The 23193-nt window shown below is 38.7% G+C and overlaps 1 protein-coding gene across 1 annotated transcript in view; it reads left to right on the plus strand.

Moving 5' to 3' along the window:
• LOC121360479 (coiled-coil domain-containing protein 171-like) overlaps window positions 1–17281 on the plus strand; it is a gene marked incomplete at its 5' end in the record, with an annotated part of 23699 nt that extends 6418 nt beyond the window's left edge. Inside the window, 10 exons of the mRNA XM_041480327.1 lie at window positions 951–1135; window positions 2347–2848; window positions 3533–3649; window positions 4486–4712; window positions 5347–5530; window positions 6731–6927; window positions 7711–7856; window positions 8265–8319; window positions 12640–12775; window positions 16575–17281. Of these exons, the coding sequence (XP_041336261.1) occupies window positions 951–1135; window positions 2347–2848; window positions 3533–3649; window positions 4486–4712; window positions 5347–5530; window positions 6731–6927; window positions 7711–7856; window positions 8265–8319; window positions 12640–12775; window positions 16575–17281 (2456 nt within the window). The remainder of the gene's footprint in view (window positions 1–950; window positions 1136–2346; window positions 2849–3532; window positions 3650–4485; window positions 4713–5346; window positions 5531–6730; window positions 6928–7710; window positions 7857–8264; window positions 8320–12639; window positions 12776–16574) is intronic.
• Window positions 17282–23193: the final 5912 nt, after the last annotated feature.

Below are 23193 nucleotides of genomic sequence, written 5' to 3' on the forward strand. Positions count from 1 at the left end.
AGGGAAGGGAAGGGAAGGGAAGGGAAGGGAAGGGAAGGGAAGGGAAGGGAAGGGAAGGGAAGGGAAGGGAAGGGAATGAACATTGCTGGCAGTGTTTGTAGGGCTTGTGTCTTATTGTGCTTGCTTTTTAATTAAGCATTGTTATTGAGACTGATTGTGAGGTCCCTAGGGCTCTTCTCATTTACTTAGCATCTTTTTCTGGGATTTTAGACTGTGCTGTACAAAACAGTCCTACAGTTCAGTGTGATCTGTCTGGAAGTGTCTTGGTGATATTTTCTAGTGTGCAGGTGTATTTGGAGATCATTGTTGGCTTGGTTCATTCCTCCATTTAGTTTGCATGGGAGGTTAAGTGTGAAACCACAGGAGTGAATCCCTTCGTGCTTGTTGAAAACACATTATAAACTTATGTTTTTGTAAGGACAACACATCCTCTATGTTAGAATTCCCTGAAATTGTTTTAAAACTTAATAATAATCTGGAATGTCTTGTTTAAAAAAAAAAAAAACAACCCAAACCCAAAATCCCTAAACAAAACAAAAAATTAAATGCCTTTTTAAAATTATTGTTTGCAATCATCACAAACTTCTAAAGGATATACTTGGATTACTGATTTACTAAAATTTACTACATTTACTAATTTAATAAAATTTAATACAATTGTTTAAGTAAAAAATTTTAAGTGTCTGGCTCAGATTTCCTACAAAGGTTACAAATATTGGCAAGGTGGTGTAAGGATGGCAGAACCAAAACCAAATTAAATACTTTGTCTCAAACTATATTTCAGTTTTGTTTTGAGAACCAAGTAATCAATCTGCCATGATAGAGTTACTTAGTTTTAATGAAAATATTGAAAAAATCACAATTTACATTTTATGCTGGAATAGTCTGTCCTTAACTTAAAGTGAAAGAGTAAATAATAATTTCTTCTTAAATGCTTGTCACACAGATAGGTCATCTAGAATATATTTGCAAGCACCAGACTGACACTATGAATGACCTTCAGCAGAACCAGGAGGATGCTTTTAAGAAAATGTCTGAACAGTTAAAAGCACAGGAGCATTTCTGGCAGAAAGAAAAGCAATATCTTGAACAGCAGTACTCAAATCGCCTTGCAGAAATTCAAGCCAGAGCACAGGTATGGTGCTGTGAACTTCTAATTTTTTTTTTTCCTTGTAACATTTAAGGAATTATTTCAGTACTTTAAGTCCCTTAGCAGTTTAAGGTCATTTAGGAATTAAAGTATATTTTCAAAATAAAAAAAAATACAAACAACAAACCAGCCCATCACTGTGATAATATTAACATCACTTAAAATAAGAAATACATTACTTTGATGAAGCATTTGTTGAAGAGAATTTGGTCTACAGCCCCAGCTGAGAAGCCTGATTTCATCTACAGTTGGTAGTATTTTTTTCTGAGAATGTTAAGAATGTCAGATCAAATTTCCTTTTTTCAAGAATTACTGAGGGCAGCAGCCACTTTTTGAGCATCATCATTTGCAGAGATTGTATGGAGTAACAATAATGTGGTGTTACCTGTGGATAAATTTAATGACATATGTACTGACCCTAAGAACAGTGGTAGATTTCAACAGTGTTAAGCGACTCTGCTTTACTGATACTACAGTGAGAAGTGGTTTTAAAGTGTAAAACTGTCACTGCTTGTTAGATGGGTTATTTGCAATTAAAAATGTTCCCTGTTATTCCACAGCTACCATTTACTGTCTTTATCACCACATTCCTTCACACCTGTTTCAATTAAAAGCGTTATGAATAAAGGAAATAGATGTTCCTTGTTATCTGTGAGTTACTGCAACTTACTTCACAGAATAATGCTGTATTTGATGCAATTTCAGGACTGGAAGTCTTTGCATGGTGAAAACTTTAATGTCTAGTTTCATGTTCCAGACTTCCTTACGTTTTTCCTTTCACTTACACTGGCTTTCTGCTTAGTAGAGCAGTGTTTTCTCTGAAATTGGAGGATGTTATTACTATTGTTAAGTCAACTCATAAAATGGTAGTGTGGGCAGACAGGTGTTGTTGGACCTTCTGTGAGCTGTCACGGTGTTGGTGGATTGTTGTCAGAAATGAGGAGTCCATCTGCAGTTGATGATCATGTAAATTTCCCTCCTACCATTGCACTGGTTTCATACATCTGATTCTGTAATTGCTTACCAGAAGAGATACCAGAAGAGATTAGTAATAATCACCATTATTACTAATAATTTTTGCTCCTTTAATGCATCATTAGAATGGCAAAACTAAGAATTTTGGTTTTGCTCTTGTCTAGGTAAAAACCATCTAGTTAATATTTCTTCCATTTTTGTTTGGTTTGTTTCTGTTGCAGGATTGTGAAGAAACAGAGCAGAAAAACAGGCAAAAACTGTATGGCCTTGAACAAATCTGCGAGCAACTGGCCCATGAAAACAATTCCATGAAAAATACATTATTAGATGCTTTCAAGGCACGCTCATCCCTGCTGGCAGCCTGTGCGCTGCTGTCAGGGGCCCTGTGTCCTCTCTATGGCCGACTGAGCGCTATGTCTTGCCAAAGAGACATTCTCCAGGAACAGGTGAACCAGCACCAATTATTGAACCAGAAGATCATCAGGCTCCTTCATGATCTCCCTACTATGGTGGAAAGCAACCAAGACAAAGGCAGGCTGAGGCAGAGAAGAGCCAAGCGCCTGGTTTACGTGTTCCGAAGAGCTGTGATTGCAGTTCTGGCCGCTAACAGGCTGAGGGCTCTGGCCCGATATTCTTGTACCTTTTTCATCTGGACAGGTGGCTCCAGAGGAAACAATGGAATTCAAGTTTGTGTGGGAGAATCCAGAGGCAGGCATATGTCACGTAAGTGAAATGTTCTTAAAGTGTCATCTCAAATTACATTCTTAGGGAATAACAAAGAGCAATATTATTATTATTGCTGGGGCATAAAGATATATTTAATGACATGCTGAAAAATATTATTTATGGATTTATGTTTTTTATGTTTCTTTATTAATGTATTTCACTCTAAGAGCAAATGCCTAATCTTATGTTAAGCGTTGCAAGTAAAATTGCAATTATGCACACGAACTCAACACTTATCTGATATCCTTGATATTTGTGTTTGTAAATGATTAACTGTCCTTTTTTTTTTGAAAAGGTACTTCCTCTTCTTTTTAAAATAATTTTTAATACTTATTTCCTACTAAAACCCACAAAAATTGCTTTCTGATTCAGGTAAAATATTAGCATAGGATTTTGAAATTTTCTTTGGAGATGATGTCTACTTTCCCATTTCTGTTGCCAGACCAGTTTATACTTCCCTCTACAAGGATAAACAGTATCAAAAATGTTTTGCAAATTAGAAGATTCATCTACTTTTTTTTTTTTAGTAATTCTGGAAGCATGCTTAAAAGAGCTTAAATTCTCCTGACTAATTTGTTGTTTATATGCTTGTTTTTGGTTAATTTCTGAAAGAGCTGGAGGCAGCAGTGTGCCATATCTTAGTGATTCAGTTATCCTGCTGGCTGCAATTCCGTTTCACAGGTTTTGAAGAGGAAGGAGTTGACTGTATTGAAGCGCTTGACTGGTTGAGTAGCTCTAACCTCTATACTGCAATAATCAGTTCCATCTCAGAACTGGAGCATGTTCTCAGCAAACAAGGTAATTTTAACTGTATATTGTTGTAGCAGAAATATATTTAAAAAATAAATAAGTCAGGGTGGTTATATAATTTCCATTTTATGATTTTATCTAAACTGTTCTGGATTGTAGCTCTGAAGAGATATTTCTGAATATTTATGATAGACACCTTTGACTAGAGGTTATGTCCTGAACTAGTCAATACAAAATTTAGTGGGACTGTTTCCCTGAAGGAGTAATGTTATTGCAGGGTAAAATAATAACCCTCTTCTTCATTCTCTGAATGATCATATCTCTGTACTGTTGGAATGGATTAATTTTCTTGAACAGCTGATAGGACATTTTATCCTTTCAGTATATAGAGCGATGGAAGCAGAAGGCTGGAGAGTGTTTCTGGAGTTTATTTACAGTGAGAATTGATAGAGGCTCCCTTGGTTCATCTGCATTGCTGCCATCCCTGGTTCTTTATTAACCTCTAGTTTAGAGTCCCCACATTTTTGTCACAGAAAAAAGGATATTAGAAAGGGATAATTTATGTGAATAAAGAGAAATAGCAGGACAAATACAAGGTGATGCATTTTCCAGAAGGCTAAACACTAAATTGGTGTAAAAGTTGCCATTGAATCAAATGTGTTTAGATTCAGTTTCAGGCACTTTCTTCTTTGATCATGCTGTTTTCAATAAATTGAATTCATATCCTTTAAAAGCAAAGTTTGAACAGTGTTTCAGATTCAGCTTCTGTCTTTCAGAATACTGACAGGTTCCATCCTGTAGAAGTAAAAAAGGATGTGATATTATACAAGAAACGGGAGCTAATAACCTGCTCAATGTTTCCTTTGTGTTGTTGTTTCTTAAAGATGCACACCTCTGGCTTTCTGGACACTCACTTATCAGTGCAGCTGGGAGCTGCTTTGCAAAACTGATGGACAACCTGAGCTTACTGATGGAGACAGCTCAAGGGAGCATTCGTGGGTGCAGAGCTTACCTGGAGAGGGACTCCCTGATACAGAGGCTGGCTCGTGGGCTCCACAGAGTAAATGCCCAGGCCCTGGAAGCTGGATTGTATGACAGACTGCCCAGCACAGTAAGCAGATTTACAGTCCTCCTTCATGGAAACAGAAGGTTTATAGCAACAGTGAAGCTCCCTTGATAGCAGCATTTCTTTTGCTTCAGGCTGGTGATGAGTCCGTGACAATGAAGTACCACTATATGGACACTGAGAAGTTGATTTGTCACATGCTAGGATGTGAATAGCTCTTTTCTTTTATTGACAAACAATTTTTGGAGGTGGTTTAGTGTATCCAAGTAAAAGATCTTTTCTCAAGTTCTATCAGATCTGTATTAGCTTATAAGAACAAATTTGCTTTTGGCTTGATGTAAAAGGTTGCTTTTTATTATTGTTTTCTACTTTCTCATGTTTACCATCCTTTCTTTCAGTAAAAATAACCTTCTTCCTCTTAACAAAAAAAAAAAAAATATATAAACTCTTTCTCTCATAATCTTTTATAGTAGACTTTAGGTGAAAATAGTACTTCCTTGTAAACAGAATTTGCAGTAACCCCTTGTAGGTGACATGTTCAAACTTTTCTGTATGTCTTTTAGAGATGCAGGAGAAAATGATAGTTTTGTCTTCATTTTCTTGGGTCTTAAATATTATTTATTTTATTGCTAAAATAACAGATTTTATAGTCCATCAATTTGTTTTTCTTTACTGACAGAGAAACATAGGAATCTTGCAGCAAGAAATATTTGGATTTTCACAAAGGCTTCATGTATCAGAGGCAGAGTCCCACACATTGCGCCTGCAACTTGCAGAATGCACATTGGCTTTCAGTGAGATGCAAAGAGATGCTGAAAAAGCCCAGAAACTGCAAGAGCAATTAAATGAACTTCAGCATGTATGTACATTTGATTTGGAGACTCTCCTGCTTAAAAGAGATTCTCCTTTTTACACATTTTTTGATTTGTGTTCTTGTGGAAAACAAACATAAAGTTTATTTACTTTCAATAGAATTTTCCAGAAAACTTGCCTTGTAAATGTCACTAACTAGAAGACAGATGTATTTAGAAATATCCCTGGAGTTTCCTTTTGATTTGTAGAAGGAGGTATCCTGTATAAATTACATTTTGGTCTTCAGCAACCGAAGTTCTCCCATTTGTTGGAAATGTTGATGTGATTTATGTATCCTAGAACATTTCACTTCAAGAGAGAAAAGTCAGCTGGAATGAGGGTATTCAATAAGAATGTTCATGAGAAGTTCATGAAATATAAATATAGCAGTTTAAACTCTGTATGGATGTTGATGAATGTTATAATAAATGCAATGCAAATTTTAGTGGGTCTGTTTCCCTGAAGAAGTAACTTTGTGGCAGGGGGAACAAAAGCCTTTTCCTACATTCTCAGTAGCACAAATGGCCAAAATTCCCGTGACTCTTTTGCTGTTTCTCATTGACTTACTGAAACGCTGTGAGTTCCCTAACCTGAAGCCTAGTTAGTAGAACCTGTCAAGGTGTCCCAGTCCAAACACTTCTAAGCAGAGAATATCTGCTAGATGATGTCTCACCCATTGTCCTTCCTAGCTAGTAAAATGGATTTTTTTTTTCCCTCAAAAATATCTACTCATCTTCAGTTTTGTTCTTAACAGGTTTTATTCCCTTAGTGCTTTAGTTCAGTTAGATGACAATTATCACATTTCAGATTATAGTTGAAATGCAGATGGCGACTTTCCTTGAAGAATTATTTCTTCTTTCTGGAACAGTTTCCAGATGAGAAGAACAGTCCACAAAGGTGTTTACAAGGGTTAATAAGTTATCCATTAAAATTCTGAACACTGATCTGCATATTTTTCCTTCTAAATATTGAAGTTTTGCATCCTATGGTGCTAATTTGAGTAGAATAATGAATGCCAAGACTTTACATGAATGTTCTTTATAAAAAATGCAATAATTAACTGGTCTGCCATTTTATTGTTCAGTGATCTGTCTTCATGTTAAAAAAACCTCAATACTAATCCTAAGCATGCATTTGTTTTAGAATTTGATATGTTTGCAAGTGGAACTCACTCAGTGTAGGGAGACCACTGAATATAATTACAGAATCAGGCACAACTTGTTTCTCTTTCCAGAAAATCAACAAAGACAATATACACGAGGAGTTAGATAATGCTTTGCAGAGTGAGCACGAGGCAAGATTGCTTTTAGAAGAACACCAGCAACGGCTTCAGGAGCTGAGTAACAGACTGGAATTGCTCTCATTTACTGACACAGATAAAAGCCAAGTCTCCAGTTTATCTCTGATGGTAATATTATTCTTCTGGAGCAGTCACCAGAGCTTTACCTGTCATTAAATTAGCCAAATAGTGCAGTCCTTGTGTAAATAAAATAACAGGAGTAAATACACACACACTACTCAGTCTGCTGGAATGTTAGGCTACTGAGAAAACACTTCAAAGACTCCTTTTTTTTAAGCTATGGATGTTTTCTTTTCAACAACTTAAGAAAAAGTCTTCATTGGGAGTTTGCTTTGTTTTTTTTTTTTTTTTTACAGACTGGAATTGCTCTCATTTACTGACACAGATAAAAGCCAAGTCTCCAGTTTATCTCTGATGGTAATATTATTCTTCTGGAGCAGTCACCAGAGCTTTACCTGTCATTAAATTAGCCAAATAGTGCAGTCCTTGTGTAAATAAAATAACAGGAGTAAATACACACACACTACTCAGTCTGCTGGAATGTTAGGCTACTGAGAAAACACTTCAAAGACTCCTTTTTTTTAAGCTATGGATGTTTTCTTTTCAACAACTTAAGAAAAAGTCTTCATTGGGAGTTTGCTTTGTTTTTTTTTTTTTTTTTTACCTACAATCAGTTTGTTTTCTAAAATGTATTTATACATAGCAAATATAATGAAAACTGAGGGGGTTGAGAGTCATCAATGCTTTTGCTAGGAAATTCATAAAACCTTAGTATGCAGTGGTTGAAATCTGCTTCACAATCAATTTGTCTTTCATGTTGGTCAGCAGCCAGTGGCATAAAGTGAAGTTTATTTGGGCTAAAGAGTAACTCTGGTCTCTGTCTGCTGGCAGAACCTCCCTAACGCAACAGAGGAGCTGAGGAGAAGAAAGCAAGTCCTGGATCACCTGAAGAGACTCCTGAAAGACATGGAGCAGGACCGGCAGCAGCTGCAGGAGACTCTCCAGGAGGCAGAACTTGCCATCCAACAGGGAGAAAAGTGAGTCCTGGGGCCTGGGGGATGTCACTTAAAATGAACAAAATTTTAAATTCTTACTTCCATGGGCAGGGCTTTAGCTCTGGACAGTGTAAGGTTAGAAGAGAAAAGCAGACCTGTCTCTTTTATTTTTAAATTCAGACATAGTCTTCTTAAAACAAAAGTCTTAGTTCAAAATACTAGGTCATACATTTTATGCATGCACCAATATTAACTATTTTTAGGGTTTGCATTGGAGATTTTATGAAACAGGGAGAAAATCCTAACAGTTTGAGTTACCAACAATTATTTTGCAAGACACGACAGCCATAAAGTAGCAGAAGATTAATTTCTACATTGGTAGAGCTTCAGTTCTATAAAGTTACACCATTGTTCTTGTTTTGTTTTGTTTTGTTTTTTCTTTTATAATAGAGATGAAGACTTGATCATGAATCGTATGAAAGCTGTGGATGCTGCCCTGAATGAGGTAAGAATTTGAAGTGTTCCCTCTGATTTGTGTTCCAAACAAGCCAATAAGTTCTAAGTTCCCTTAGAACTGCTTATTCTCAGGGGAGGAGAAAAGTTGTTGCAAAGCAACTTCCTTTCTTTAGAGCTGAAGTTTGCTTCCTCAACTTCTTCCATCTTAAAAAAACATAGTGAAATAAAATGCAAGTTTGTAGTACCTACACAGCTTGTTCTAAGTGTAGAGTTATGACAAAATTCACTTTCCTTCCCTCGCTGAGAACTGTTTCTGGTTGCCAAGACCAATGCAACATACCAAAAAATTGGCAATTGTTGTGGTTAACCCTTTACTGAATGATGAGAGGTCACATACTTGGTGGCTGTCAAACATTTGGCTTTGTGTCTGCTGCTTTAACCTATGAAACATCATAAATAGGAAAAGAAGAGGCAGGAAGTCATAATATGTGGTCACAAACTTCCATGGTATTTTTAAAGCTTATTTTAAATTTAATAGTAATCTCAAGTTTTCTCTCTGACTTGTAAAACTGTGGCCTGGTATAGGACTATTTGAAGGTCCAACAAAGCTGTACATATTAATTATTTAGGAGAAAGGACTAAAGCTTCTGCAGCCTGTTCCCTCTTTCTCCCCAGAAGAGAATCAGGAACACAAAAAGTTGCATTTCATATTTGCACAAAGCGTTTGTGGTATCAATAACATAGTACAATACGTGCTGGGGAGCTCGCTGGTGGGGCAGAATTGTCAAGTTCTTGTTCACCTGGCACTCTTTCCCCCTTTTTCCTCTCTCTCTCCTCAGCCCTCATCTCTAGTTCCTGTTTGATTCCTTTCCAAGCTCATTACTGAGGTTTTATTGCAAAATTTGCCTTTTTATAGAGAGAGGTCACCAATTATTTAGGAGAAAGGACTATTTTCAACTGTAGCTCTCATGGCAGATGGTTTTATCACTGTTTTTAATCTAGAGCAGCACAGAGGGAAAGAAGTGATTTAATTACCTTGGAGTGTCAATTTCCCTTACTATATCTTTAATTCCTAGCTCAAGTTCTTGTTCACCTGGCACTCTTTCCCCCTTTTCCTCTCTCTCTCCTCAGCCCTCATCTCTAGTTCCTGTTTGATTCCTTTCCAAGCTCATTACTGAGGTTTTATTGCAAAATTTGCCTTTTTATAGAGAGAGGTCACCTAATGGATTTTAGTTTTACTCTATGCCAAACTGTATTAAGGGCAATCCTGCAATCTTGAATGAGGTAAGCAGTTAGGAGTGACTTTAGGGACACTTGTCATTAAAAACAGTGGAGCTGTTTGCAGGCACATCCTCTAGAACTGCCTTAGTTAGTCTGTGATGAGCACATTTCAATTAAAAGCCTTATAATCTGCAAGAATCCTCTTTTAGGACTAGGACCACAGCACCAAGACATTTTTGGAGATTCTTTCTGATGATAAAAGATGTGATACTGATTAATTTGCCACTGCTGTTTCCTAGACACTACAATGAAACAACCTGATTGATTTTAGTTTTAACATCTACTCTGAAAATCAGCAATGTGACACCAATGAAAGAAAAACTGCAGAAATCTTTTCAAACCCCTGTTTGTGGTAATAAGCTGATTTTTGTCTGTATCACAAGTTTACATTCAAAAGACCAAAGTCATACTATCTGAAGGGAAAAATTATAACAAATAAAATGTGATTAACCATTGTAAAGAAGACCAATAATTTCAACCCCAAACAAAACCAACCAAACAAAAAAGCCAAGATTTTCATGGTCCTTCTTGGTCAGTATCAGATTTTTTTCAACCCACAGTTCTAGAATTAACTGTGGGGTTTAGAGCATTCCTCATTTAAAAGAAACTGCTATTTAGAATGTTTAAATATAGAAGCTATTTTGCTCGTGTAGGTTTCAGGACTTTAAAACTGGCATTTTTTTCTGTATATGGCAACTGAATATCAACAAAGAGAACTACCTTTCCCTTCATTGTTCTAGCAGCTCTTCACAACAAATAGGGTTTTGTTCAAAATTTCAAAATACTAATTTTGTTAGGACAAAGCAATGAGTGGAAAAAAAAAGAGAAATTTACTGAAAATGTGTCATATTTTCAGCTCTGAACACAGATTCTGTGCAATGCGTCCTTATTGTTTTTAAGTTTGATGTCTTCTATCCCTTAGTCTTTATCACTGTGCAGAATACATTAGTGCTAAACCAGAATTTTTTGCCCAATGAGAGAACAAAAGGCAGAGTGAGTACAATTTCATTGTACTTCTCTGTCTGAATTAGAGACAGTAGGTAATCAAGTGCAAGGAACTTAGAGAAGGTAAGTATTGCCTACAGTGTGTAAGTTTCTGCAGTAATTCCTTCCCACTTATTGTAGATTTTCTCATCTAATGCAGTATATAATTGCAGGATCAGGGTCACAGAATCAAACATTCAAGAAAGGCAGATTCTAAACTGGAAATTTCTCACTGTTGCCCTCTTGCATGCATACATACATTTCAATATGATAAAGATAGAAATTACGTGTGCATCATTGTGTTTCCACACTAAAATATGGAAAAGTGGAATATGTAATGCCTTGAGATTCCCATGAAGCTTAATTAGCACAGATGAACTTTTCTGTCAAAGGGTAAAATTACAAATGTTTCCCCAGTACAGCGATGATCCATTTTAGAGCTGCACAAAAGGTCCCACAGGTGGCATCTTTCCACAGAAGGCATTGTGGCAATCACCAGCTTTTACATCCTGATTTTCTATTTTGATAGTGGATGCTGCTGCTTTTTTTTTTTTTTTAATCCAATCCCAACTTCCATTTTTTTTGACCTCACAGTGATTGCAGAAGCTTCTGCAGCCTGTTCCCTCTTTCTCCCCAGAAGAGAATCAGGAACACAAAAAGTTGCATTTCATATTTGCACAAAGCGTTTGTGGTATCAATAACATAGTACAATACGTGCTGGGGAGCTCGCTGGTGGGGCAGAATTGTCAAGTTCTTGTTCACCTGGCACTCTTTCCCCCTTTTCCTCTCTCTCTCCTCAGCCCTCATCTCTAGTTCCTGTTTGATTCCTTTCCAAGCTCATTACTGAGGTTTTATTGCAAAATTTGCCTTTTTATAGAGAGAGGTCACCTAATGGATTTTAGTTTTACTCTATGCCAAACTGTATTAAGGGCAATCCTGCAATCTTGAATGAGGTAAGCAGTTAGGAGTGACTTTAGGGACACTTGTCATTAAAAACAGTGGAGCTGTTTGCAGGCACATCCTCTAGAACTGCCTTAGTTAGTCTGTGATGAGCACATTTCAATTAAAAGCCTTATAATCTGCAAGAATCCTCTTTTAGGACTAGGACCACAGCACCAAGACATTTTTGGAGATTCTTTCTGATGATAAAAGATGTGATACTGATTAATTTGCCACTGCTGTTTCCTAGACACTACAATGAAACAACCTGATTGATTTTAGTTTTAACATCTACTCTGAAAATCAGCAATGTGACACCAATGAAAGAAAAACTGCAGAAATCTTTTCAAACCCCTGTTTGTGGTAATAAGCTGATTTTTGTCTGTATCACAAGTTTACATTCAAAAGACCAAAGTCATACTATCTGAAGGGAAAAATTATAACAAATAAAATGTGATTAACCATTGTAAAGAAGACCAATAATTTCAACAGTTAGTTGAGACTACTTGGGGTAGATATAAAGTTACCAGTACTGCCAAATCACCTGTGCTCTCTTGTGCTGCTAACTTTATCATCAATCTAATCAATATAACAAATTTTTTCCACTGCATACATGCAAACAGTTAGATTTTTCCAGTTATACTGCAATCAGATTATTTGTTTTCAGAGGTCTGTAGGTTTGTGGTATTTCTTTTGTTACTGCCAAGTTAATTTTTTTGCTGTGGAGTGGAAGGTTTAGTAAATTGATTCATCTTGGAAGTGTGAACATTATCCTGAAACTGTGTGGCAATTTTTTGTGGACAGAAATTGAACCTGCAGTGAATCTTGTATTGAAATAAAATGAAAAAGTTGTATCAAGAGCTCAGTGCTGTACTGCGTGCTTGAAAACATCTCATCAAAGCATCTTCTAACTAGGGGGTGGAGTCATTCCATTTTTCTCAATGATATTAATATTCAACATTCCAGAAGAAATACAAAATCGAGTGTTAGACCTATTTTGATGTTTAAGTCCTGGGACTGAGAATCTGCCTGGCTTACAAACTGTATATGGTTTCTCTCTGCGAAAAAAAACATTCTGTCTTTTGTTACAATTTTGGATGTGTGCTATTTGGAATTTAAGTGTAGCTTGCCTGGCCCTAATGATCCCTTTTACTTTTATTTAAAGCATGTGCTTAGATGTTTTATGGATCTCTACTCACTGGCAGCTGCCAGAATTGAAGCATTAAGAACAGGAAGAAAATCTGCACGGGTTCACGTTGAACCCGAAGCAGCTGTTGAGCCTCTTACTCCTGCTCCTGACGGTAAGTCTGCTTTTCAAGCAATTACAGTCATTTGGATGGGGGTTCCCAGACAGCGTCTCCCTTCATGCTGCACAGGTTCTGTAGGCAAATACAACAACACTTAATTGTAAACATAATGAAGCACTGAAATTAGTGCAAACAGAAACATTCAGAGACACTTTCCAGAAGAGAAAGGAGGTGGTGAAAGTTAACACAGGGATTAAAATGACTACTGGGGTTTTTTTTCTATTGGTCGCTATTTGATTGGGGGCTATTTGGTTCTAGTTTGAATTTGTTGCTTGGTTCATTGGATTTGTTTTGGTTTTGGGAAGTAGGGCTGGTGGGTGGGTGTGTGTTTGGTTTTTGAGGTTTTTTAATATTACTACCCTTCCTTCCTTCCTTCCTTCCTTCCTTCCTTCCTTCCTTCCTTCCTTCCTTCCTTCCTTCCTTCCTTCTTTTCTGTCTTTCTTTCTCTCTCTTTTTAACAAAGGCTTTTTTCTTACTTTCTGTTAGAAACCATTAACATTTTGTAACAGCCTTTCCTTGCAACCACAACCATTCCACTATTGTCCATTTCCTTGCTTTTTACAATTTACTTTCTCCAAACAGAATCTGCACACTCCCACACTGAATCTGAAGCAGGTGGTTCACCACCTCCTCCTCCGCCACCTCCTCCTCCACCACCTCCTCCTCCTCCCGCTCCTGCTGCTGCTCCTGCTGCTGCTCCACCTCCTGACGGTAAGTCTGCTTTTCAAGCAATTACAGTCACTTGAATGTGGGTCCTCAGACAGCATCTCCCTTCCTGCTGCACAGGTTCTCTAGGCAAACATTAGTAATGGGAGCATTAAAACTAGTGCTAAGAGAAATGTTCTGAGACTTTTTTCAGAAGATAAAAGGGATGGTGGAAGCTAAAACATGGATTAAAATTATTACTCTAATGTTTTTTATTATTGGTCTGTATTTCCTTGTGGGTTTTTTTAATTTTAGTTTGGGTTTGGTTGCTTGGTTGCTTGGAATTTTTTGGTTTTGGGGAGTGGTTGAGGTGTGTGGGTAGCTGTTTGATTTTTGATGTTTTTCTTTTTTTACTTCTTTTAATTGCTTGTTTTCTTTCTTTTTTTTTTTAACCAAAAGATTTTTTCCTTTCTTTCTGTTATAAACGATTAACATTCTGTTATAGCCTTTCCTTGCAAACATAACTATTTCCATTCTCTGCATTTCCTTGCTTATTAAAACTTACTTTTACTGAACAGTTATTTTTCAGCCTCACATTTCACCCCAAGCAGCTGGTAGACCTCCTGCTCCTACTCCTGCTCCTAATGGTGAGTGTGCTTTTCAACCAATTACAGTCACTTGGATGTGGCTCCTAGTCCACATCTCCCTTCATGCTGCACAGCTTCTGAAGGCAAATACAACAACACTTAAATGTAAGGGAAGCATTAAAACTAGTACAAACAGAAATGTTCTGAGACATTTTTCAGAAGAGGAAGAGGTGGGTGAAAGCGAAGACAGGTATTAAAATTTTTGTAATTTGTTGTAGTTTCTTTTTTTTTTCTAGTGGTCCCCATTTACGATTATTTTTAGTTTTGATTGTGTTTGGTTTTTTGGTGGGTTGGATTTTTTTGGTTTTGGGGACTGTTGGTGGTGGGTGGATGGGTGTTTGGTTTTTGATTTTTTCTTTCATTACCATTTTTTTTTTACCAAAGGCTTTTTCCTTTCTGTCTGTTTTAAACCATTAATGCTTTTGTAATAGCCTTTCCTTGCAACCACAACCATTGCAGTTTTTTGTATTTCCTTGCTTTTTTAAACTTTGCTTTCTCTAAGTTGTAGAAATTCTCAGACTGGGTTTTTTTTCTTGTCACCCTCTGTCTTTAATTTTTTTCTTGGAAATAGTGTAGGACAGAATTCAGTAAATGTGGACCTCGAATAATTACAACTTTTTCTTAGTGCTATTAGTACTGGGTGGTTTATTTGCTTTGAAACATGTGAATGACCTTACAGTGATAGTAAGTAAAGTAAAATCTCATAGTGTCATGGGTTTAACATTGGCTAAAAGCCAGTACACCTACAAAAAATCCTTTACTTATTCTCCTCTGGCACAGTTGAGCAGAGGAGGAGGAAAGAACAATTAAAAAGCTTACGGGGTGAGATAAGGATTAGAAGTAAAACACTTTAAGGGAAAAACAGGCTCAAAACTTTTAAATATATAAAGACAAATCTATTAAATCTATTAGTGAAAAAGAATAATGAGATCTAAAACCACTTTTCCCCTTCCACAGCCCTTTTTTCCTTCCGACCAACAACACAGGGAGACAAAACATGGGGCTTTTAGTCAGTTTGTCACTTCTAAAAATCTTTCTTCAGTCTGCTTAGGGAGAGGTGTCTCTTTTGCTATGCCATGGGGTCTTTCCCATGGGAGACAGTTCTCTGTGAACTTTCCCAATGTGATTCTAATTTTCATGAGCAGCAGCCCCACCCAAATTTGCTGCAACACGAGTCACTCCCACGGGCAAAGAAGTCTTCCCACAACTGTTTTGGTTCATGGGGTTTTGTTTTAAGGATGAGCTGTTCTAGTATAAAAGCAAAGGTCTTTTTCTTCTGTCTCTGGAAGCAAGGCTTCTCTTTCTCTTTCAAGTCTTTCACCCGATCACAGCTTCTCAGCATCCACATGTTCCAGGATGAGCACCTTTTTCTCACAGGATACAGGCGGTTTAAATTTAATTAAATTTCTCTATTCCCCCATGCACTTAATGAATTACAAGGAAATAGATTGTTGTTACAGTCTTCACCACAGCTTGCAGAGAATTTCAGCTCTGAGGCCTAGAGCACCTCCTCCTCTCCCTTTTGCACCGACTTTAGTATCGCCATGTTGTTCTTCTCGCATGTCTTCACCTTCTCCCTTTCTTTGACTCAGGAGAGAATTAGTGTTCGTAAGTTCATTTGTTCTCAAGTTCTGTCAATTGAAAAGTTTTTTAGATTTCTGCAGTGTTGAAAGGGTTGATCCTCTCCAGGCTTGCCATGCCCCTCACAGCTAACATTACTACTTAGCCAAGGAATGCAGGTATCCCAGTACAAATGCATTCCTTGTCATGTGGCTTTGCTTACACAAGTAATAGAATAGTCGTAATCAAATATTATAAATCATGCAGTTTAAAATAATAACAATATGAAACTTATATTATAAATCACATTATGTAACTTAGGACAAAGTGTTCAAAAACACATTAGTTCAACCCCACACATGCTATTTGGTAAAGAAAGTGCCTTTTGTATGCAAAAATTGTTTGATCCTCAGTATTCTAGTTATGTGAACTTTTAACTTGTCAGACTATTGTAACATACTTGAATATTACAGTAATTTAATTAAAATGTTGACTGCAACAATATGCCTGGCTAATATTTGAAGAATATGAAGTGTTGATTTCAATTACTGGTGAAATATATCCAAAAACAAGTCCCTTCTGTGGCAAACAGGGCAAGTGTTTCCCAATAACAGTGACAGGAAGACTGTAGAATAAATTTGTTTACTTGATTAGAAAACACAGCCTTGGAATTATAATGATGAGGAATAAAAGATCTCTGTAAGTATTGTGCAGCACTTCAAATAAAGTGCTATTGTTTTCCAACCTTTCTGAGGGCAGGATACTCGTGCTAATGTCCTTTGTCTATTAAAGATTAGTATCTATAATCAGCTGCCATGTGTTTCAAATAAGCACTTAAGAAGGAAACAGTTATAAGTACTTCACATATGTACCCTTGTGAGAGGTATTTTACAGAAAATGTAGATTTTCTCTTTATTTGTTTTTTATTTTTTTTATTCCAGCACACTGGGGAGAGCTTAGACTCGGAACCTATACTGTCTCTGGAACCAACACAACATCCACTGCGACACCCTACAGAACTGTATCTGTAACCAACATACCCTCCAGTGTGATACCAGGCATTGGGTCATCAGTGGACACATTCATCAACCTGATACCAACCAGAACCAATACTGGGCCATCAATGGAAATGTCCTCCAATGTGAGACCCAATAGAATGTGCAGTGTGTCTGCAGTCAACACACTCTCCAGTGCGACACCAGACAGAACAGGTTTTGGATCATCAAAGGACATACACTCCCATGGGATATGCGGCAGAAGTTACTATTCGTCTGCAGCCAACATACCCTCCAAAGTGACACCAGACTGTCCACGATGTCCACCAATGATCCAAAACCTAAGTACATGTTTTGGATCACCAGTGGATGTATCCTCCCATGGGGCACTTGGCAGAATGTACAGAATGTCTGCAACCGACACACTCTCCAGTGTGACACCAAGGAGAACAGGCATTGGGTCATCAGTGAACACATTCATCAATCTGACACCAACCAGAACCAATACTGGGTCATCAGTGGGTGCATCCTCCCATATGATACAAAACAGAGCTCTTACCGTGTCTTCAATCAAGACGCCCTCCAATCTGACAGGGAACAGAACTGGTACTGGGTCTGCAGTCAACACATCTTTTCAGGCCACACAGAACTAGTTCTTTGCCTTCAGTCAGGTCTTTCAGCCTGAGTGTCTTACCCAACACCAGAAGAAATCAGGGAATTTAATTATCGGATGTGACAGTTTTCTTGAGCAATATTCTAGCTTCTCTTTAGATGAAAAAATCTCCAGCAATGTAAAAAGACCTAATTAAAGTACAGTAAAAAAAGGAGTAATTAAAGTACCAACCTTTGTATTGTAGTTCCGTGTATGTAGTTTTTGGTTGTGACATCTATAGGTGGTCTAAAGCTGCACAGATAAAATGGCATAACAGACAGCAAGCAACTCAGCCAGCCTAATCCATTGGATAGTAGAAGCAAACAAGTCTCCAGGTACGTTACTGATAGGCTGGATTCAAGTTCAAACAGGGGACTTCAGCCAATCCCTTTGAACCGTGAATGCATCCATATCATTGGCCAGTGAACTGGTGGAGCTAAGACCCTTGTTCAATCAACTTTGTAAGAGTGGGAAATTTGAAGCCCCTATAAAAGAGGGTGTCTTTTGTTGGTTTTCCCAGCTTTTACAGAGATGGGGCAACTGGGAAGCATTTTAAAAGATTTTATTCCGTTATCAGTCTCGATGAATAGTGAGACATAAGAGATGTAAAACTCAACTCCATTCCATCAGAAGCCAGCCTATTTCCTGGTTACAATGCCTTATAAATGTTTTTCAACCTATTAGCTTTTGCCACACAATGCTGCTATTAATTCTAACACCAATGACCTCTATTTTTCCCCACATGGTCCTGCTACAATGCATCTTTCACAGTTCTAATTCTCTAAAATACCCAGTCTTTTTGCAGGGCCATATTTTGAAACTTTTTGAAACTTGCTTCTAATTCAATCTCTCTCTCTCAATAATGTCATCTCTATTCCACGGCCTTCCTAAGTCAGCATAGCTTATCTCAGTGTTTGCATACAGATGTACAAGACTGTGATCTTTGTGTCAGATTTTGAGAGTTCTTTACAAATCCATTTCCCACAGCCATTCAATAAGCAGTGGCTGTTGCTGCATTAACTCAGTGTATGTGTATGTCTCATTCCTGGCTACACCATCAGTGACTTTTGTTTGTCTGTAATTTCATATGTTTATGAAAATGTGCATTCCTATTTTCACATTTCTGTGTTTCTAGTTACTTCTATACCAAAGCACTTATTTTTTTAATTCTTACTTATTGCAGTTGTTAATTTCTATGTAGTATATTTTAAAATGTTATAAAAAAACACCTTTTGGGTAATTTTCCTCATTCTTAAAAAAATATCCACAAGACATTTTAGTCTCTGTCTCTCAAAGCTGTTTCATACCTGTCTGTTTTAAACGAGGACTACAGTACTTTAATAGGATTAAGAGGGTTCCATGAAATGCACACCAGTGATTCCTCTTGTGGAATGTCATGGCCCTGCCATGAGCCTCTTTTATTTTTGTTTGTTTGTTTGTTTGTTTTGTTTTGTTTTTGTGGTGGTGTTGTTGTTGTTTTTGTTTTTCCTTCCCCCTCATCAGTATAACTGCAGACACACATTTAGTTGCAAACTTAAGCCAGAAAAGCAGAATAAAAATTATGTGATGGGCCTTTGGGAGCACCCTTGCTGATGTGACAGTTTTCTTGAGCAATATTCTAGCTTCTCTTTAGATGAAAAAATCTCCAGCAATGTAAAAAGACCTAATTAAAGTACAGTAAAAAAAGGAGTAATTAAAGTACCAACCTTTGTATTGTAGTTCCGTGTATGTAGTTTTTGGTTGTGACATCTATAGGTGGTCTAAAGCTGCACAGATAAAATGGCATAACAGACAGCAAGCAACTCAGCCAGCCTAATCCATTGGATAGTAGAAGCAAACAAGTCTCCAGGTACGTTACTGATAGGCTGGATTCAAGTTCAAACAGGGGACTTCAGCCAATCCCTTTGAACCGTGAATGCATCCATATCATTGGCCAGTGAACTGGTGGAGCTAAGACCCTTGTTCAATCAACTTTGTAAGAGTGGGAAATTTGAAGCCCCTATAAAAGAGGGTGTCTTTTGTTGGTTTTCCCAGCTTTTACAGAGATGGGGCAACTGGGAAGCATTTTAAAAGATTTTATTCCGTTATCAGTCTCGATGAATAGTGAGACATAAGAGATGTAAAACTCAACTCCATTCCATCAGAAGCCAGCCTATTTCCTGGTTACAATGCCTTATAAATGTTTTTCAACCTATTAGCTTTTGCCACACAATGCTGCTATTAATTCTAACACCAATGACCTCTATTTTTCCCCACATGGTCCTGCTACAATGCATCTTTCACAGTTCTAATTCTCTAAAATACCCAGTCTTTTTGCAGGGCCATATTTTGAAACTTTTTGAAACTTGCTTCTAATTCAATCTCTCTCTCTCAATAATGTCATCTCTATTCCACGGCCTTCCTAAGTCAGCATAGCTTATCTCAGTGTTTGCATACAGATGTACAAGACTGTGATCTTTGTGTCAGATTTTGAGAGTTCTTTACAAATCCATTTCCCACAGCCATTCAATAAGCAGTGGCTGTTGCTGCATTAACTCAGTGTATGTGTATGTCTCATTCCTGTCTCCACCATCAGTGACTTTTGTCTGTAATTTCATATGTTTATGAAAATGTGCATTCCTATTTTCACATTTCTGTGTTTCTAATTATTTGTATACCAAAGCACTTATTTTTTTAGTTCTTATTTATTGCAGTTGTTAATTTTTATGTAGTACATTTTAAAATGTTATGAAAACACCTTTGGGGTAATTTTCCTCATTCTTAAAAAAATATCCACAAGACATTTTAGTCTCTGTCTCTCAAAGCTGTTTCATACCTGTCTGTTTTAAACGAGGACTACAGTACTTTAATAGGATTAAGAGGGTTCCATGAAATGCACACCAGTGATTCCTCTTGTGGAATGTCATGGCCCTGCCATGAGCCTCTTTTATTTTTGTTTGTTTGTTTGTTTGTTTTGTTTTGTTTTTGTGGTGGTGTTGTTGTTGTTTTTGTTTTTCCTTCCCCCTCATCAGTATAACTGCAGACACACATTTAGTTGCAAACTTAGGCCAGAAAAGCAGAATAAAAATTATGTGATGGGCCTTTGGGAGCACCCTTGCTGATCTTTCTGCTTTTTCAATTGAGTAAGGCTCTGATCCAGGCAAAGAGATTGCACTTAGGGACACAGAACCATTTGGCTGGAACTCTGCTGATTTCTAGTAACAGCTGGAGGCCTGGATCTCCACAGGATGCTTTGGCTGTCCCAGGCTTTGCTGGCTTTTGGCTGCAAATACCATTACCCTTGCTTTCTTCTCCAGAAGTACCATGGCTGGACAAAAACTGCCCAGTGGGCCATATTCCACAGGCAGCTTGGGCCGGAGTTTGTGAAGGAAGGGGACCCTTACCCAATTCCAAATCACATGAAAAAAAATCCTAAAATAGAACTTCCCATCCTTAACAAACAACTGACAATTCAGAAGTGGATGCAGAGCTTATTTACAGAATGAAAAGGAAGGGAATTTTCCAATGGGGTTGTGGTTTCTGGAGTTTTTATTCTGACTCCCACTCACAGCCAGGAGTGGAGAAAGCCATGTCCCTGGAAGTCTCAGTGTTTTCTGCCTGCCATGCATTGTTTGGCTGCAACAATCAGAGGCAAGGACAAGGAGGAGGTGGCTGCCCTGGCCCTTGGCTCTGTGGCAGGGCGCACTGGGGCTGCCCGGGCCCCAGGCCAGGAGGGCTCTGCCTGCAGCAGGGCACTCTCCAGGCAGCCCCTGGCAGCCATCTCCACGGAGCACAGCACGCTGCCCCGTCCTGGTTGTGTCAGTTTTCTTCAGCAATATCCTAGCTTCTCTTCACAAGGAAAAAACTCCAGCAATGTAAAAAGAGCTAATTAAAGTACAGTTTTACCTACCTTTATATTGTAGTTTAGTATATGTATTTTTTGTCTGTAATTTCAGTAATTTCATATTTTTATGAAAATGTGCATTCCTATTATCCTATTATTTCTGTATTTCTAGTTACTTCTATACCAAAGCACTTATTTTTTTAATTCTTATTTTTTGCAGTTGTTAATTTTTATGTAGTACATTTTAAAATGTTATGAAAACACCTTTGGGGTAATTTTCCTCATTCTTAAAAAAAATACCCACATGCCATTTTAGACTCTGTCTCTCAAAGTTGTTTCATACCTGTCTGTTTTAAACGAGGACTACAGTACTTTAATAGGATTAAGAGGGTTCCATGAAATGCACACCAGTGATTCCTCTTGTGGAATGTCATGGCCCTGCCATGAGCCTCTTTTATTTTTGTTTGTTTGTTTGTTTGTTTTGTTTTGTTTTTGTGGTGGTGTTGTTGTTGTTTTTGTTTTTCCTTCCCCCTCATCAGTTTAACTGCAGACACACATTTAGTTGCAAACTTAGACCAGATGAGCAAAATAAAAATTATGTGATGGGCCTTTGGGAGCACCCTTGCTGACCTTTCTGCTTTTTCAGTTGAGCAAGGCTCTGATCCAGGCCAAGAGATTGCACTTAGGGACACAGAACCATTTGGCTGGAACTCTGCTGATTTCTAGTAACAGCTGGAGGCCTGGATCTCCACAGGATGCTTTGGCTGTCCCAGGCTTTGCTGGCTTTTGGCTGCAAATACCATTACCCTTGCTTTCTTCTCCAGAAGTACCATGGCTGGACAAAAACTGCCCAGTGGGCCATATTCCACAGGCAGCTTGGGCCGGAGTTTGTGAAGGAAGGGGACCCTTACCCAATTCCAAATCACATGAAAAAAAATCCTAAAATAGAACTTCCCATCCTTAACAAACAACTGACAATTCAGAAGTGGATGCACAGCTTATTTACAGAATGAAAAGGAAGGAAATCTTCCAATGGAGTTGTGGTTTCTGGAGTTTTTATTCTGACTCCCACTCACAGCCAGCACTGGAGAAAGCCATGTCCCTGGAAGTGTCAGTGTCTTCTGCCTGCCATGAATTGTTTGGCTGCAACAATCAGAGGCATCAGGCTGGAGACAGGCTTGGCTGATGTTAGGAACAGGAGCTGCCCCAAGGAGAAAAAAATGAAAGTGTACCTCCCAAACCCATCTCCCCACAGGCTCAAGCAGGATTCCTTTGGTTCTCAGAAACACTCAGAAATAGGGCTGAGAAGGCCCTCTGGATCCATTTGTTCATGCCCAAAACCTTGCTGATGCTGTTTGGCTTTTGCCACTTTTCTATGTTTCCTGTATTCTTTGCACATATATTTGGAGCTTTGGAGCTCTGTAGGTTACTCCGTTAGTCACTAGTTTTCCCAGTACTTTTGCGTGGCCTTTCCCTAAGCAGAAAAACAAACTTCCAGAGCTCCAAGTGCCGGGGGGGGGAGTCACCATCCCTGGAAGGATTCAAAAAAAGACTGGATGTGGCACTGGTGCCATGGTTTAGTTGAGGTGTTAGGGCATGGGTTGAACTCCTTGATCTTGAAGGTGTCTTTCAAGCCAGTGATTCTGTGATTCTGTGACTGAGGGAGCTTTCCCTGCAGCCCTGTAAAGGGCTCCGGGGACCCTTGGCCAAAGACGGGGATCAGGGGTCAGGGAAAAGCAGCAAAGGGCTCAAGGCGAAGGCCGAGAGGGCAGAGCTGCCACAGCGTGGCCCAAAAAGAGCCTCATCTCCTCCTCCTCAAGCTGCGCCATCTGCGCTGCCCTTTGCGGCGCCGGCGGCTCCTCTCGCTGCGGGGCTCCAGCGCGTCCTGGGGGCCGGGCCCGTCCTCTTCGGGAAGCGCCGGAGCCTCGGAGGCGAGCGGCTGCTGCTGCGGCCGGGCGGGGAGAGCTGCGGCCGCGGCCCTGGGCACGGCGAGCTGCCGCTATGGCCGGCTCCTGCCGCGGCTCCTGCCCGGCGGGCACAGACACGGCCAGGGCTGCCCGGGAGCTCCCTGCCGCTCCGCAGCGCGCCCG

Source organism: Pyrgilauda ruficollis, unplaced genomic scaffold, assembly GCF_017590135.1.
Source record: "Pyrgilauda ruficollis isolate IOZ18807 unplaced genomic scaffold, ASM1759013v1 scaffold509, whole genome shotgun sequence".
Lineage (NCBI taxonomy): Eukaryota > Metazoa > Chordata > Aves > Passeriformes > Passeridae > Pyrgilauda > Pyrgilauda ruficollis.